Source organism: Rattus norvegicus, chromosome 1 (genome assembly GCF_021556685.1).
Source record: "Rattus norvegicus strain SHRSP/BbbUtx chromosome 1, alternate assembly SHRSP_T2T, whole genome shotgun sequence".
NCBI classification, from domain to species: domain Eukaryota; kingdom Metazoa; phylum Chordata; class Mammalia; order Rodentia; family Muridae; genus Rattus; species Rattus norvegicus.
Genome location: NC_141534.1, coordinates 27,175,739 through 27,194,098, shown reverse-complemented (window position 1 = coordinate 27,194,098; position 18,360 = coordinate 27,175,739). Strand labels below are relative to the sequence as shown.

Genomic DNA, 18,360 nt, shown 5'->3' with positions numbered 1-18,360 from the left:
AAAACTGTAGAGACATCCAGCACACTCCATTAAAAAAAAAAAGTAAAAAAACAAAACCCGAGAAAACAGCACAGTTCTGCTACTCTTGTGGTACCTGGCACCATTTTTTTTTTTAAATTAGCTTCTCAATCATCATCTGGAAAGAAAACATTCTGAGCAACATCATTAAAAACAGCTCTGATAAAGCATGGTCACTACTACGTATCATAAAGCAGGTACAAGCTATTTTACATCCACAGAGGTATGATACAGTACTGTCCTGCATCTATAATACTAGAGGATACAATTTAAAAGGCATTATTTGAGACTTGATCCTACTTTTCCAGCAGAGAGCCCAAAGGATGGTGTGACACAGCTTTGTAAAGAAACATACTCTAGACAGGATTTCCTTTCACTAGTGGCACAGTTCTAAGGATTCATTCTCTCCATGAATGTCAGCTAAAACCGTTATTAAAAAAATGAAATATCCCTAGAACAAAACCGTATAACCACCGGATTCACATGAAGATGACCTAGTGGAGACAAGCTGGACCTCACCTTACCAAAAGCTATCAAATCTGTTATGTTTAAACAGTGAGACCTCCAAGGAAGGAGATGCCAAGTAGTGCTTCAAAGCTTCGGACCACAATCAAACACAGCATCCTTTTCAACAGAAGCAGAAGCTCATCTGAATATGCTCAAGGATGCTGACATCAACATTTAATCATCTCCTCACTCATCCAGGAAGAAGGGGAGATCAGTTACTACTGTACTTTATTGTGTTCAACCAAATCACCATGTTACAAAAATAGAAAGCTGCCATAATAAAAAATAAGGCTCCTCTATCCAGCACCAGATAGCATCATTTTACTTTCAAGCCTAGAAATTGCACACTTGTATATACACCAACCGAAGATGAGGATTGATAGTTCATCTTGGTGGATTTTTCCTTTGATGAATATGAAGTGTCCTTCCTTATCTTTTTTGATGACTTTTAATTGAAAATTGATTTTATTTGATATTAGAATGGCTACTCCAGCTTGCTTCTTCTGACCCTTTGCTTGGAAAGTTGTTTTCCAGCCTTTCACTCTGAGGTAGTGTCTGTCTTTGTCTCTGAGGTGTGTTTCCTGTAGGCAGCAGAATGCAGGGTTCTCATTGCGTATCCAGTTTGTTAATCTATGTCTTTTTATTGGGGAGTTGAGGCCATTGATGTTGAGAGATATTAAGGAATAGTGATTATTGCTTTCTGTTATATTCATATTTGGATGTGAGGTTATGTTTGTGTGCTTTTCTTCTCTTTGTTTTGTTGCCAAGACGATTAGTTTCTTGCTTCTTCTAGGGTATAGCTTGCCTCCTTATGTTGGGCTTTACCCTTTATTATCCTTTGTAGTGCTAGATTTGTAGAAAGATATTGTTTAAATTTGGTTTTGTCATGGAATATCTTGGTTTCTCCATCAATGTTAATTGAGAGTTTTGCAGGATACAGTAACCTGGGCTGGCATTTGTGTTCTCTTAGGGTCTGTATGACATCTGTCCAGGATCTTCTGGCCTTCATAGTTTCTGGCGAAAAGTCTGGTGTGATTCTGATAGGTCTGCCTTTATATGTTACTTGACCTTTTTCCCTTACTGCTTTTAATATTCTTTCTTTATTTTGTGCGTTTGGTGTTTTGACTATTATGTGACGGGAGGTGTTTCTTTTCTGGTCCAATCTATTTGGAGTTCTGTAGGCTTCTTGTATGCCTATGGGTATCTCTTTTTTTAGGTTAGGGAAGTTTTCTTCTATGATTTTGTTGAAGATATTTACTGGTCCTTTGAGCTGGGAGTCTTCACTCTCTTCTATACCTATTATCCTTAGGTTTGATCTTCTCATTGAGTCCTGGATTTCCTGTATGTTTTGGACCAGTACCTTTTTCTGCTTTACATTATCTTTGACAGTTGAGTCAATGATTTCTATGGAATCTTCTGCTCCCGAGATTCTCTCTTCCATCTCTTGTATTCTGTTGGTGAAGCTTGTATCTACAGCTCCTTGTCTTTTCTTTTGATTTTCTATGTCCAGGGTTGTTTCCATGTGTTCTTTCTTGATTGCTTCTATTTCCATTTTTAATTCCTTCAACTGTTTGATTATGTTTTCCTGGAATTCTTTCAGGGATTTTTGTGTCTCCTCTCTATGGGTTTCTACTTGTTTATTTATGTTTTCCTGGAATTCTTTCAGGCATTTTTGCGGTTCCTCTCTGTAGGCTTCTACTTGTTCTCTAAGGGAGTTCTCCACGTCTTTCTTGAAGTCCTCCAGCATCATGATCAAATATGATTTTAAATCTAGGTCTTGCTTTTCTGGTGTGTTTGGATATTCAGTGTTTGGTTTGGTGGGAGAATTGGGCTCCGATGATGCCATGTAGTCTTGGTTTCTGTTGCTTGGGTTCCTGCGCTTGCCTCTCGCCATCAGATTATCTCTAGTGTTACTTTGTTCTGCTATTTCTGACAGTGGCTAGACTGTCCTATAAGCCTGTGTGTCAGGAGTGCTGTAGACCTGTTTTCCTGTTTTCTTTCAGCCAGTTATGGGGACAGAGTGTTCTGCTTTCGGGCGTGTAGTTTTTCCTCTCTACAGGTCTTCAGCTGTTCCTGTGGGCCTGTGTCTTGAGTTCACCAGGAAGGTTTCTTGCAGGGGAAAAGTTGGTCCTACCTGTGGTTCCAAGGCTCAAGTTTGCTCGTGGGGTACTGCCTAAGTCCTCTCCGCGGCGGCAGCAACCGGGAAGATCTGCGCCGCTCTTTCTGGGAGCCTTCGTGCACCAGGGTTCCAGATGGCGTTTGGTGTTTTCCTCTGGCGTCTGGACGTGCACAGAGTGCAGTCTCTTCTGGTTTCCCAGGCGTGTCCGCCTCTCTGAAGGTTCAGCTCTCCCTCCCACGGGATTTGGGTGCAGAGAACTGTTTATCTGGTCTGTTTCCTTCAGGTTCCAGCAGTGTCTCAGGCGCAGGGGTTCTGCCGCTCCTAGGCCCTCCCCTATGGGAACCCAGAGGCCTTATACAGTTGCCTCTTGGGCCAGGGATGTGGGCAGGGGTGGGCAGTGTTGGTGGTCTCCTCTGCTCTGCAGCCTCAGGAGTGCCCGCCTAATCAGGCGGTGAGGTCTCTCTCCCACGGGTTTGGGAGCAGAGAGCTGCTGCGGGCCGGGATCCGCGGGTGATTTTCCTAATTTCTTTCTCACCCTGTTTATCCTTTGAGTAGAGGAAGGCTACTGATTTGTTTGAGTTAATTTTATACCCAGCCACTTTGCTGAAGGTGTTTATCAGGTTAAGTAGTTCTCTGGTGGAACTTTTGGGGTCACTTAAGTACACTATCATATCATCTGCAAATAGTGATATTTTGATGTCTTCCCTTCCAATTTGTATCCTTTTGACCTACTTTTGCTGTCTAAAATCAGACACTTTAAACTATATAAATGTCTCCTGTTGTTATTTATACAGCTGGTGGGCCTGAGGAAATCCCCCTATAAAACACTGAGTGTATTTATTGAATTATTATATATTAGCAACAATTTGAGAATAAAATTAAAATCATTTTCATAGATCTCACACCAGAAACATATCACAATCCATTCAACGAATGATACCAAAACCTTCCACATGTTATATTTAAAAAAATGTAGAGAAATTAAAGCATATGCAGAGACATCCCAATCTCATGGATAAGAAAGCTCAACAGGAAGGTGTCAGATTTCTCCTATAGATCTATGGGTTCAGCAAAACTCCAATCATAACCCTGTAGCCCTCTCAAGAAGACCTGAGCTCTGATTCTAGCACACTTGTTCAGCAGGGCACAACCTGTAACTATAGCTCGAGGGGATGAGACACAATTAGCTTAAGCAGCCTCAAACTACAACAGTAAACATGCAGAGTTGATGTTCATATTTTTGACCTCATAATTTTAGTCATAATTAATTATCTAAGTAAAACAAAACCAAATAAATTAAAAAGATTAGAGCCGTGGTTATAAGATGTTTAGTCTTAGTAAGTCTAACTAGAGGTAGAGCAGAATGTGTTTGAAAATGTGTGGTATATTTATACAATGAGACATTATCCACTAATGAAAAATACAAGCTACTGATACACATTAGCATAGATGAGCTTTTAAAAGTGCCTGGTGTCAGACTCAACAGGAAACACCATCACATGAAGTTATAAATGCATAAATAAAATCAGAACAAAGGGAGAGGTAGCAATGAGAAACTTCGAAGGGGCTGTTAGTGTCTTGGTATATGCTGAATTTTTCTAATTCTCAGACACTATGAAGTTTTGAAGACTAAATATGCAAAATGGAGTTTTTCAGGGGACTACAAAGATGTTTGAAATTTATTTTGAACTCTGTCAGAAACAGGTGTCTATGGATATATGAGTAAACGCAAAGATAGGTATAGCCATAGTTACAGGCTAATGAAGGAATCCAGGTGGCAGACAGCTGGGTGTTTACTGTATTCATTTAAAATTTTCCATTTTAATTGAGTGGGGATTTGGAAAATTCCAAACTAGGAAGATGATCGAATCTGATGACCGTATTTGAAATTCTTATAGCATTTACTCAAAGGTAATTTAAGAAAGCCATTTTGTAGCTATCCTATGCTTCTATACAAGGTTGAGGAGAAATGCCAATTTTGTTATGCTGTAGAATCTTAAAGTTAGTTCTATTGAGAGTTTTAAATCATAGTAATATACAGATAAAGAACAAAATTTAAGTATAAACTAGGCTTTAATTGTTCTGTATAGAAATTCTAACTTCATCTAGTGTGAAATCTTGAAAAAGCTCTGGGAGAAATGCAGTCAGCCATGTTCTCAAATAAAGAAGAACTACAGTGTCCCTGACAGACATTGTCCTATAACGGACATCTTGCTCCATCAAGATTCTCTTGAAAATACAAATGTAAATATTACACCTGTGTGTATGTGTGTCTCTCTCTGTCTGTCTCTGTGTGTCTCTCTGTGTGTGTGTTTGTGTAAACATGTATGTGAGCCCTTGTGTAGGTTTACATGAAGGTTAGAAACTGATATCAGGTGTCCTTCTCAATTGCTGCCCATCTTATTCTTTGAGGCAGGGTCTCTTTGAACATGGAGCTTACCAATTTGGGTAGACCGGTTGACAAGACAGCTCCTGGTTCCTCCCAACCTGCCTCCCCAGCATGGGAACTACCAGACATAGTCCTCAAGGTCCCACTGTTTATATAGGTGACGGAGAACCAAACTCAAGATCCTCATGCACACAAAGCAAGCACTTTACCTACTGGGACATCGAGAGTCCTCCTGTGTAACACTTTATGAAGTCTTTAGAAAGGGATTTTTCCATCTCATAATAAACTATCATATATTTACCCTTGATCTAGAAGACAAAAATGATCTACTAAACAGATGGAACAGGTTTATGACACATATCCTTTGTGTCAGTAACCATAACATGTAAGACAGATGGCCTGTCTCATGATGTGTTTTTCAGCAAAAATGTTTTAGGTTGAAAATTCTAACATTTACTCTGGTAGTCTGATTTATGGTATATTTTTTTTCTCCAAATACCTATTTTCTAGTGAACTTTTTTTTAAAGGTTTATTTATTTTATGTGTACACTGTAGCTGCCTTCAGACACACCAGAAGAGGGCATCAGATCTCATTACAGATGGTTGTGAGCCACCATGTGGTTGCTGGGAATTGAACTCAGGACCTCTGGAAGAGCAGTCAGTGCTCTTAACCACTGAGCCATCTCTCCAGCCCTCTAGTGAACTTTTAACTGCACTATAGAGTTTATCATTGCTTAAAAGTTGTACCATGTCTCTCTAAGGAAAGTGGAGTGAGTTGTCATAAATGTGTCTTTAGCCAAGCAAAGATTGGCTGTGTTTTCTGATGTGATTCAAAGTTATTCTTGGGTCATATCAATATTCTCACACTCACGACTGCTTACAGCTAACACTGCAGTATTTCACTGACTTAGACCTATTTGTCCATCCCTTTTCTTGTAATTTCTTTGAAGGCAAAGAAATCACTTACGTTTGTTTAGTATAGGATCAGTCATATAGCCACAATGCAAGAAATATGCACGATAAATATTTTATTCATTTGAATTTTTTTAAAAAATGTTTTTTTTGTTTTTTTTTACTTTATTCGCATGAGTGTTCTGGTTTTGGAAAGAATGGCTTCTTACAGAGCTGTGGTTCCAGTCTATAGGGAAGCACTTGCACTGCAGGGTGTGAGGACTCAGACACAGAAACAAGCAGCAGCGAGACATCAGATGATGATGCCTGGACGTAGAAATATAACTGTTCACAGCTGGCCTGCCCCGCTGAGCTCAGCCTTGTGTTTGGAGGATTTAGAAGTGTTCTTTTCCTCTTCTTATGTTGTTGAACACTTCGTGCACAAGGGAAATAATCATATCCCAAAGAGAGCCATTGTCTTGCTTAGCTTTTGTTGTTTGTCCCTGTTACCTGCTTAGTAGACATTCGTGTGGTTAGATTTTTTTAAGCACACACACAGTACCTGTTGGGCTGTGCACAAGTGGGAGCTGTGCAGGCAAAGCTGCAGGGAGGAGACGCTGCTCTGCTCAACGGCTTCTTCTACCAGCCCTTGGGCACTCACCCCTGTGCTCAAGTAATTGATGTCAATGACAAAGTGACTACTGATGGTATAATTGTATTAATTTGCTAATAATTTGAATATTTTATTTCATTTTGGCTGCTGGGGTAAAGTAGTCCTTGACCAAGCATATGTGGTTGGTTTTGTTTTGGTTTTTCTCTCCTTTCTTTGGTACAGCTGTAAAATATCTGGATATAGGAAATGTTATTCTCGCAGCCTTAATATTCAGGGTGGGTTGTAAAATATAAACTTTTGTGAGATTCAAAGATTATGATTGTTTTGATACCATTATTTACAGATTTAAAAGACGTGGCTACCATAAGTCTGCTGAGGGGGAAAAAAACTACTGCATAAAATAACTAGCATGAAATAAATATTTTACATCAGTTTGGATCGTCTTGTATAAAAAATATATTTTCTTTAAAGGTAGAGAGTGGATTTTTTTTAGGGGAAATATTTTTAGAAATCTGGGGGAAAACTGAAGTCAGCACCACCTGTTTCTCTTTTCAGCAAAAATTCTTGTGGAAAAAACCTGTGCAATAAATTATTCCTAATAAACTACATTTTCTTTCCTGAAAAAAAAACAATAACTACATGTATATAAGTAAAATATGTGTGTGACTGTTGCCTATGGAGGCCAGAGGAAGTCATATGATGTCCTGGAACTTGAGTTACTGGTGGTTCGAGTAGCCTGAGGATGCTGGGACTTTGTGATTTCACTGAAACCTAAACATAATTTGATAGGTTGGAGAAGAAAGTTTAACTCTAGAAAAATTAATGATTATAATAGAAAAATCAAACTGTTATACTTCCTGCTGAATAAATAGTAAACTAAACAATCTTCCTTTTAAAATGTTTCCACGATTCTCTGGTTCTTTAACTGTTTTTCTAATTTCCATACAAAGTTGTGATATAGTTTGTTATGTTGTCAAACCATTAAAACACTGGACACACTTCGTAGAATCCTTCAAGTAAGAGAATAAATGCCAAGTAAATTTTTCTCAGCTTAGTTTATTTCTTAATCTTATTTATTGTTAAGGACCCAAGCTTCACTGTTGAAACAGAAAGAATAGTTGAGATAATGACTCTGATTCTGTAAGGATGGATGATGTGGTGGTAAAAAACTCCTAGCTCTGTTTAAGCACACCAGAGGGAACTGCTTTTCTGTTTATTAATTTTGCCCTCTTCTTACAGTGACTTGCAAGTTTTGGTTACTCACAGTACTGAATATTTTAGCACACGCGTATTCACTATTTTTAGCTTTTTAAAAATAATTTCCTAAGCATAATCTTTGGCCATTTTCCTACTTATTACCTTATTATGTTAAAGACACTAACCCGTTGTTTCTTATAGATACATCAATTTGCCTTGTAAATGCTTTGGTAGCTGTAACTTTTGTGTTACTTAAAATTTTTCCTTATGAGCACCCATGATTTTATTGGTATAGCAAATTACATCTAATCTTACAGATCAGCACGCACAAGAAATATTATTGTAGGCATCCTAGATATTTCTAATAAGCTGTATTTTTCAATATATGTTAACATATGGCAGTTATATTAAAGCATAATGCCTTCACCATACATCCAGATGCACCTGTGTGTCTCCCAAATTTTTCCCACATAATCGGAAACATCTTTCCACATATTGTGTTGACTTGCTATGTTTTGTGTGCATGTGCGTGTATGTGTGTTTCCCAGCATGAAGGACTTCAGTGTTCAAGAACTCACCTGTAAAGTTCATCCATTTCAATAGGTATCTATCTACAAAGAGCAAAAATGAGATGAAGACATCAGCTACCCATGGACTCCGGCAACTTGCTGCACTGTACAAGATCTGGCCACTGCAGAGATGGCAGCATATGGTGAGAGCATCATTATACAGCTAGATATACCGCCCAATTATGTACTATTTGCCAAAGAGCTTAAAGAAATCTAAATTAACAATCTAATTTATTAAGGGTAGAAATCTCATACAAATTCACATAAGAGGAAGAAAACTGTTTCTCAAAGAAATACTTGGGAAATGTTATGTTATATTCAAAATAGGAATTGAATACATCCATTGTGTTATGTGATGAGAAACAAGCAGACAAAATTATATCCAAGAAGCAAGCGAATTACAGCAGAAAGGATTCAATTAGCCAGCTGTTCATCCTAATATACAAATTAAGACTTAGTCACTGCATGACACAAATTAGATCATGTATAATTCTCAACAGAACAGTCATTCTCATTACCATAGATTCCTTTTTTCTTCCTTGTAACTTTATTATGTACTGAACATTTATAAAAAGTTCATTTAGAGAAGCAGTATTCAGCACCCATTTCAAGACTCAGAATATATACATTTGATGATAATGTAAATGTATTCTAGAATAAAATTAATTTGAACAATTAAAGATAGCCAATCTATATAGATAATTTGCCAGCTAATGACCCCCTTTCTTTGCCTTCAGACAAATTCTCCCTCAGGATTAATTTTTCAAAGTCCTTATGCTTATGTAAGTTCATTGGCATAAAGAGGCCTTTATCACCTGACTCCACATCATCCATTTATACCCTGAAGAAATTCACTTCATTCCATACAGCTTCTCTCCTAATTATCAGATGGATCTTCAAATTATTGTACTTGTTAAATTTCAATCAATACTACGTTAATTTTCAATGTAAGGCATCTAGATCCCCCAAACAAATTCTCTTTGAACAATACAGGAAAACATTAGAATTCATTCATTCTTTTTTCTTCCTAATGGCACAATCCCAGAACACAATCCCCTGCAGTTTGCTTACGTTTGATTTAAGTACCTCCAGGATGTGATTGGCAAGCTTGATGAACCAGCCTGCTTCCACCTTGGGCTTAAAAGCCGCCTTATAGTAAAGACAAACTAGGTTCATTCCTATGATTATATCACTTTCTCTCAAGGTTTCAGCTATGCCCTGACTGTAACCTTAACTACAAATGCCTATGTACAACCTGTTCCAGGACAAAGCAACCCTGCCTAGGACAGGCCCCTGGTTCAGGTGGCAGATCCATCGGGATCCGCTACTGGAGGATTTATAACTTAAGAGTGGTTACAAACTAGGATGCTAGTTGCTGTGCCCAACGAGTGTGTTACCTGTTGAGTCTAAACTAAGATTGTGTGGTGTTTTCCTTCAGCTGGGTTCCAGAGAAAAAGAAAGGTATAGCAGCAAAAACGTGGGTTCGCGAGAAGTGCACCTCAGCTAGCCATGGGAATTTGGAAGCATGGGGCTGTTGTGGCAGTCGACCACCACGGGATCTTAGTGAGCTAGGTGGAGAGATTTCAGAGCTCTGGTGTCAGAGAGTCTGCTGGGCTGGGAACAGGCCAGGCTGGCCTGTCCGCCAGTGCCTTGCCGGCTGTAGTGGGGGATTCATTTTTTTAATATTTCACACAACGGATGACATCCAATGTGGCAGGCAACAATCTACTAGAAATTTAAGATTCTTAGCCTGAAAGTTAGAGATTTAGTTCTTGGTAAGCAGAGGGGAAAGGTAGTTTCTCAGCAAGAGGAGGAGTCAAATGGCGGCTTAAGCATGGGAGCCTTAAACAAAGAAACACAAACTCAGCTCACAGGCTCTGAGGTCCCCTGCTGTGAAAAGAGACAAGGTGATTGCTCCAAGGCAGAAAGCCAGAGTGTAAAGGCTGTCTGCAAGGACTAAGCCACTACCTAAAGACTATACATGGACTGACCCTGGACTCTGACCCCATAGGTAGCAATGAATATCCTAGTAAGAGCACCAGTGGAAGGGGAAGCCCTGGGTCCTGCTAAGACTGAACCCCCAGTGAACTAGACTATGCGGGGAGGGTGGCAATGGGGGGAGGTTTGGGAGGGGAACACCCATAAGGAAGGGGAGGGGGGAGGGGGGAGGGGGATGTTTGCCCGGAAACCGGGAAAGGGAATAACACTCGAAATGTATATAAGAAATACTCAAGTTAATAAAAAAAAAAAAGGCTGTCTGTTTTCTACAAGCAGGCAATCATAGGACAGAATTTTAAAGTTTGGTTATTTGCTTTAAAGATGGCGTAAAGACATAATGCTCTAATAACGCTTACAGGATAGTCACATTCTTTTTAACATGGGCTCCATGGGAATTTTGGGTTAAAATCCTGGTTTAACAAGCTGCCTGCTTCTTACTAGGAGGTATTAATAGAAGTGTGATTAGATTGTTTTTATAGTTAGAAGGAGAGAATAAAGATTTTTGCCCGACTCACCGTGGGAAATTCTGCCATCAGTTCCTGGCAGGTACTAGTGGAAGTTTACTTTAAAGACGGTATATTAGAGTCTGCAGGATAATTCATATTCTTTGAACGTAGACTCCCCAGGAATTTTGGGTTAATTATCCTGACATGACAGATTAGGAAAAAGGTCTGAGAATAGGTTTATACAGTCAGCAAAAGTTTCTTTTTAAGGATAGTAAGAAGACTGTATGAAAACAATTGTTTAGGGAAGCTTTGAAGCCCTGCATTTGAACATGGGCTCCACAGGAATTTTGGGTTAATATCCTGGCATGACAAATTAGAACAGTCCTAAAAATAGGCTCATATAGTATTATTTAGTTTACTTCATTTGTGTTGAATTGTTTTTATTATCAAAATAAGTAGGATTATGAGTTTTGTGGTTGTTTTATTTTTTCTCTGGAAGTGAAAGCAAGAAGCAAGCTTACCGACTGAAGGATATGCTGATTTGGGAGAAAGGTTTTGTCTTTGCATTTTTAGAAAAGGTGATTAGGCTCTGGACACTTTCTAGAGTTATATCGATCAGATATGACAACAGGAGACTCCCTGAAGAACTAGATTCAAGAGAATAAAAAAAAAAGATATCTAGATGATACTAAAATTTTGTTTTGAGATTTGTATATTACAGACTACACAACTTTGGTGAGTATTGTTATCACACATGCTGAAGTGACCTGCTTAAACCTCTGATCTCAGGGACTTTCATTCAGATCCAGTCAGGACACAGACATCATCAGAGACTACCCTTTCCCTTCTTCAAAGATATCTCAATGCCCATATACAGCTGAAAGAAGTTATGAAGAGTCGTCATTCCAGTTCCCTGGACTTGGGGTCTAGAGATGGTTATTCTAGGATTGTTTTTCTGGGGAATTTAGAAATGGTCATAATTTGAATAGGGAGGAAATAGAATTGATGGTGTACCCATTATCTCTTTGGTAGAAATCTTTACAATAGTTACTAAGTTGGAGCCATAATTTCTTACATTGGTACAGAATTTATTTTGAGGCTAAATCAAGGTTTTCATTGGTATAATTTTCTTCTATTGATACAATAAATTTAAAAGTATAAGGTTTAGACCCAGTCCTTTTATAAATGCCATTACAGATTGTTTTTAGATGTGTAAGCAATACGAGTTAAGGACCAGATAGCAAATTCTTGGCTCTGGGTTAATTGCTAGGGTGCTTGCAAGATGTTTTATTTAGAAATAGCTGAGAGTAGTTAATAGACAACAGTCCAGATTACTTTACATAGATAGATGGTTTTCAAAAACGTAAGAAACCCAGAGGATGTGACATTTAATGTTATTTATTCATTTGTTGTTGAGGCATACCTGCTCCTAACAGCTCCCCATCTGTGGATTCAAAGAAGAAACTGAGCACCTCTACCTCCAGGTGAGATACATTGTGGCTAGGTGGACACTGGGCAGAAATTGCCTATTTTTTCTACAGAACTGTACTGTTCTTGAGAGGACACAAATTAGGTTAAGACAGCTTAGTTCTGCCAACAAGGAATAAGCTAGTCCTTAATAATTCCTGTTTCACTAGTGTCTGTCAGATTCTTGGGCCAGAGGGCTGAAGACTGATGTTCCAACTTCCTGCCATACTAGGACTATATAGGTAGGCAACTGTCTCTACAATTTGTCTCAGTTCTGGAAGCTGTGTTAGGCTTCCTATATTTTCAGATAATATTGGACTAATTGTAGTCTCATAGCATAGCTAAGCTCTTTAGCATTGAGAGGACATATTTGATTGGGTAGTTTTCAGACAATATACAAGCTGAGCTAGGACATAACGGATATGGATTCATAAGCCTCTTTTAAGTTAGTGTAGATAACAAAGTGTTCTATTTAATTGACAAAAAGGATGGACTGGGTGTTAGGTCTACCTTGTACTTTGTTAACTACAGAATGGTAATAGTTATACTCAGCTTATATTTGAGAGAAAAGGTTTCTTTCTTTTTTTATTAGACAGAAAAGGTGAGATGTGGCAGAACCTTCCCCTAATGAATAAAGATTTCAGGGGACCAATCACTGGGCGAAGGGTAGGCGGGACTTCCGGGTCGGGAAAAGGAAGAGGGGAAACAGGAGAAAGATGTTTTCTTTTGGGCAGGAAAGATGGTGGAGACAAATTGTAGGTAGGTGACGTCACCAGTTCAGGTGGCAGATCCATTGGACTCCGCTACCGGAGGATTTATAACTTAGAATGTCTTACAAATTAGGATGCTAGTTGCTGTGTCCAGTGATTACCTGTTGATTCTAAACTAAGAAAAAAAACCCACATTGTTATGACTCCCTCGTTATGACCATCATGCAACTATGTCTTTATTTTATGAGGTTGTTATGACCCACTTGTCATGGTATGTTCTGCTTCTGTAACCCTGCCTATTTGCCTGCCAATTCTCCATTTGCAAATCCATTCATTACTCCTGAGCTATAAAATTTTTTTTATCTAATACTCATCTCTTGAATCCCCCACCTTAGGGAGAAACAGCCCATGGACTTGAATTAAAAAGCTTGCTTTTATCAATTAGGCCATGATTTATGTTAGTGGCCTTACTCCCCACACCTGTGGAATTAATAAGATAACAACCAGAATACTAACAAATTTAGAAATAATTTTGTGGGCTGTAAAGATGGCTCAGTGGTTAAGAGCACTGACTATTCTTACAGAGGTCCTGAGTTCAATTCCCAGCAACCACATGGTGGCTCACAACCATCTGTAATGCTATCTGATGCCCTCTTCTGAAGATAGCAACTGTGTACTCATTTACATTAAGTGAATAAATAAATTTAAAAAAAATAAATAGTTTTGCAAAGCATATTTATCTCAAAAAATGCGATGGTGGGGTAAGGAGGTTGGTAAAGAGAATGGCTTAGTGGTTAAGAGTAAAGGACCTGGGTTCAGTTCCCAACACCCACATGACAGCTCATAACCATGTATAAGTTTAGTTCTAGGGGGATCTGACAACTTCTTTTGGCTTCTGTGGCCACCAGGCATATGTGTAGTGCCCAGTCATACATGAATGGAAAAACACTCATATGTGAAATAAAAGTAAGTCGATCTTTTTACAAAATTAATTTTTTTCATTTTTCCCTAGGATACATCAGTCAATAGCTTTTTCAAAGGATCTTGGTAGCCTAATACCATGTCTAGAAACAGGTCAGAGTGGTGTTTAAAATTACTGCTTATATAATTAATCTACAACATTTTTACACTTGGCAATTCCTCTTAGGTCCCAAAACAAATGAGCATGAAAGAGTTCAGAAAAGCATCTACGGACAATCACTTTACTGATCTGTGCCTTTGGGGAAAATAATTCACAATGTTAAGCTCTGTCTTATGCTCACACAGCCAAATATTTGTAAATTTATCCATGTTTGTAAACGTGGATTTACGTAATGTAAATGTAGTGTACACGTAAATGTAACATTACGTTTGTGGTAGCTGTCCTTACCTTTATTATTCTTGTCTCCTAGCATCCCATGCTGCGGTGAAAGATCTCATGGCACCTTGGGCAATCCCCTCCTACTGATCCAAATTCCTCACTTCTTTCTTAGAGCAGCGCTATTCTATTTTGGCCTGCCTACCCACCCTTCTTCCTGTTGTCACATTACACAAATGCATTTCCAACAGAGGATTTTTCCACATAATGCCCTGTCTGATAGAGTTCTGCTGAAGAACCCTGTGGGACAAACAAACACCTACAAGAATCTAGTCTGTTTATGACTATTTCCCCTTTTCCGGATTCAGGCATTTCCCCCTTATATAAAGCTCCATCATTCTGCATAATTTAACGTTTTTCTGACCTGTACAAAAGTTGCTTCTTTTTTTGTTGCTGTTTGAGCATGGTTTTTATATTCTCCCTTTTCATCTATTATCGATGATTGTTTTCCTTTAAGTTAATGGTATTTGTTGTTGGTACAATATAAAAGAAGAAAGGAAATTAAAGAACCCTTCCATCTACATTCTAAGAATGGAGACAGAAACACACATAAGCACGTGACCCATGTTTTTCTTCTAGCCCTAACCTACCATATAACCCTCCCAGCAGCTCTGGAGATTCATTTCAGGACTCAGGAACTTGGCCAGTGTCACAAATCTCATTGTTTGGGAGTATCCAAACCCCAGGGGACGACCGTGGTGACAAAGGAGCTCCTCTATTGGACAAACGTCAGATTTTAACAGGCTCTGGCATTAACTCTGTTTTCGAGTAAAGGCATATTTTACCTCGCTTGAGCTTTGTGCATGAGAATAACAGAGGGAACAGCTTGAGGTCTGGACCATGGCCAACCTTCAACCCTTCTAAAACTGCCAAATGCTCACTGTGTTTGCAGAATTGTGTCTGCGGACACATATTTTTCTTAGTCTGGAAGACCTCCAGGTGTTTGCTTAAGGAAGCCATTGAAACTCAATGCAAATTAAGACCAGCTTTCCAGGAGAAGAGATTCATTTTTTTCAGGCTAAGGCTTGGGCATACATTATTTAGATGCTCAATATGTGTTTATGTTGTAAGTAGTTACACTATGCTTAAAATTCTAAAACACAAGCCACTTTGGTTTTTAGAAAAGCAAACCTTTTGCTTTTCAAAATATACTTAAAATTCTAAAGTACTAGCCACTTTGCTTTACTTGGTGTTTATAATATACCAAGTAAAGAGATTTCTTAATTCAGGTGAAATTTGTTTTCTCAGTAAGGATATGCTACCATCACAGCAGTTCCCAAGAACTGATTCAGTATAGAGGTTTCCACTGAGAACATTAATTTTGTGGGAATATAAGGAAAACAATAATATGAAATAATAAATTAAAAGTTGTTTTTTACCTCCATATGAAGCTAGGCTGGTTCTGTTTAAGAAAAAAGATCTTCTCCAGCCAGGTGTGGTAGACACATGTGTAATCCTTGCACTGGTGAGGCTCAAGCTGAAAGTACATGGCAACATAAAAAACCCAGCTTCAAGCTCAAAGGGCTTGAGTGACAATTTATTCTAGAAGCAAATATAGGTGAGTAGAGCCTGGTAATAAATAAAGATTCAGGTTATCCCAAATATCATGTTCTAATGCAGATGTGGTTTCATGAAATTTTATTAGTTACAGGATAAAAAACAAGTCACAAAGGGCTGGAAGGATGACTCAGTGGTTAAGAGCACTGACTCCTCTCCCAAAGATCCTGAGTTCAATTCTCAGCAATCATATCGGTTCACAACCATCTGGGATTGGATCCGATGCTGTCTTCGGATCTGAAGATATGTCTGAAGATAGCTACAGTGTACTGATATACACAAAATAAGTAAATAAACAAATTAAAAAAACAAGTCACAAAACAAGACATTTATAAGATATATTGATAGGCGGTGGGAAGCTGGAGAGATAGATCAGTGGTTAAGAACCCTGGTTATTCTTCCAGAGGACCTGGGTTCAATTCCTAGCACTCATATGGTAGCCCACAACTATGTGTAACTCCAGTTCTAGGGCATCCAAAGTCCTCATCTGGCCTCTATGGACACTGCAGTCATGTGGTACATAGACATGCATGTAAGCAAAGCACATAAAATGAAAAGATTTAAAAAAAGAAAATGGATTTGTAGGGACCTCCGGGACTGTAGGTGCAAGGCCATAGCAAAGTGGAGAAAATTGTGTTAAACATCTCCACACTATCTGCTAATATTTCTAACTTTGGGTTAGTAGAAGTCACTAGGTTGGTAAGAATACGTTTTAAAGCCTTTTGATGATCACAAGGATGTTAGGTCAGATGTAGAGGTAGACAATGTTTTTCCAAAGGACTGAAATTAGTTTAAGATAATTTGGTTGTGTTGTGCAGTATTTCAGCTTAACTCTTCATGACCACAAAGTTCACTTGTTTAGTTTTGAGGTCTTTTTTTTAAAAGACAGATCTCATTATGTAGTTATGTAGTTCTGTTAGTTCTAGGACTCATTATGTAGACCAGGCTACCAGACAAGATTAAAACTCACAGAAATCTACCTGTCTCTGCCTTTGAGTATGAAATTAAAGATATGTGCTTTGTAAAGTTCTTAACACAGGCTTCCTCCCTCTCTTATTCCCTCCCTCCCACCTCCCTCCTTCCCTTCATCCTTCCTGCTTTTCAGTTTTTTTTTCTAGGCATGTGAGTTAAAGGCTAGATGTAGGGAGACCATTTCAAAAACCGTTGCCTGAGCCAGAGAGCTGACTGGAGAGTTAAGCACTCTTACAGAAGACCTAAGTTTGATTTCCAACATCTACTTTTGGTGGCTCACAACTGCTTGTAACTCCATCTTCACAAGATCTAATGACTTCCTTTGAACTCTTCAGATAGGGGCACTCACACACACACACACACACACACACACACACACCACACGACTAAGTCTTTTTAAAAGCATAACCATCTTAAACGTCCCTTAAATGGCTTTAAAATACCTATAACAGCTTAATAATGAATACATGAAGTGACACATTGGAAATTCAGACTAAGTGGAAAGTCTGAGCACAGTGGTTTGACTATTTCCCCCAGTTTAATCCCCTAATGCAACAGTGTGAAGAGGTGGGGCACACAAGTCCTCAGGAGTTCATTCTATACCTTTAGTATAGGAATGGGTTGGTTAGGACAGAAGAGCACTTCTGAATAAATGGTGAGCTTGCTTTCCTTTCTGTTTTCTCCTCTAGGAGGTTGCAAAAAAAAAGTTCTTGGCAGAGGTGAGTCCTTTGATTTTAGACAGCACAACCTATAGAGATATTAGAAGAAAACGTGTGTGTGTGTGTGTGTGTGTGTGTGTGTGTGTGTGTGTGTGTGTGTGAGCTACCCTGTCCCCTAAACTCTGTGGTAATAGCATAAAGCAGATGAAACAGAAGCTTGTTGCTAAGAAGTGAGTCTGGTGGGGTAATAACTGCTTGACACTGCAAGTGGCTTTGAGATGACATTATGAAATGCTGAATTCTGGAACATTCTGAGATCGTCATAAATGTGACATTAAGGACACTTCTTGTGAATGCTCAGAAGAACACAAAAGCGACATGGTTACATTTTCAAAGGGATTGCTTTGACCAGTTGGGGGAGAGGGGGTCAATGACTCTTTCACAGGGGTCATGTAAAACCTTTGGAAATATCAGATGTTTATATTATGATTGATAACAGTAGCAAAATGAACAGTTATGAAGTAGCAACAAAATTAATTTTATGGTTGGGGGGGTCTCCATAACCCAAGGAACTGTATTAAAGGGGTATAGCATTAGGAAGGGTGAGAAGCTCTGGCTTAAATGGCCCTGATGATGTTATTGGTAGAAGGATAGACAGTAGATTCAACTCTGCTAAAGGCACAGACAGAAAGGAGAAACAGGGTATTGGAAACTGAAGTGCTGTATAGTTGTACAACCTGACAGAAGTGTATCTGTGTCCAGAGACTATATGGAAATCAGAATTTAAAAGCTGAGCTCCCATTGATGAAATGTGTAGACAACAAAGTATTTAAGACTATGGTTTAAGGCCCTGCACTGTGTGAGCCATTGCTTGGTTTGGGGTACTGAATG

The 18,360-nt window shown here is 38.8% G+C and overlaps 1 protein-coding gene across 2 annotated transcripts in view; it reads left to right on the top strand.

The window, feature by feature from the left end:
• LOC148006891 (uncharacterized) overlaps positions 1-18,360 on the top strand; it is a 61,884-nt gene that overhangs the window by 31,717 nt on the left and 11,807 nt on the right. For both annotated transcript variants that reach the window (XM_087597890.1, XM_087597879.1), the window contains exons 4-6: positions 8,338-8,446; positions 12,165-12,231; positions 17,500-17,529. In XM_087597890.1, coding sequence (XP_087454016.1) covers positions 8,434-8,446; positions 12,165-12,231; positions 17,500-17,529 — 110 coding nt within the window. In that variant the 5' untranslated portion in view covers positions 8,338-8,433. The remainder of the gene's footprint in view (positions 1-8,337; positions 8,447-12,164; positions 12,232-17,499; positions 17,530-18,360) is intronic.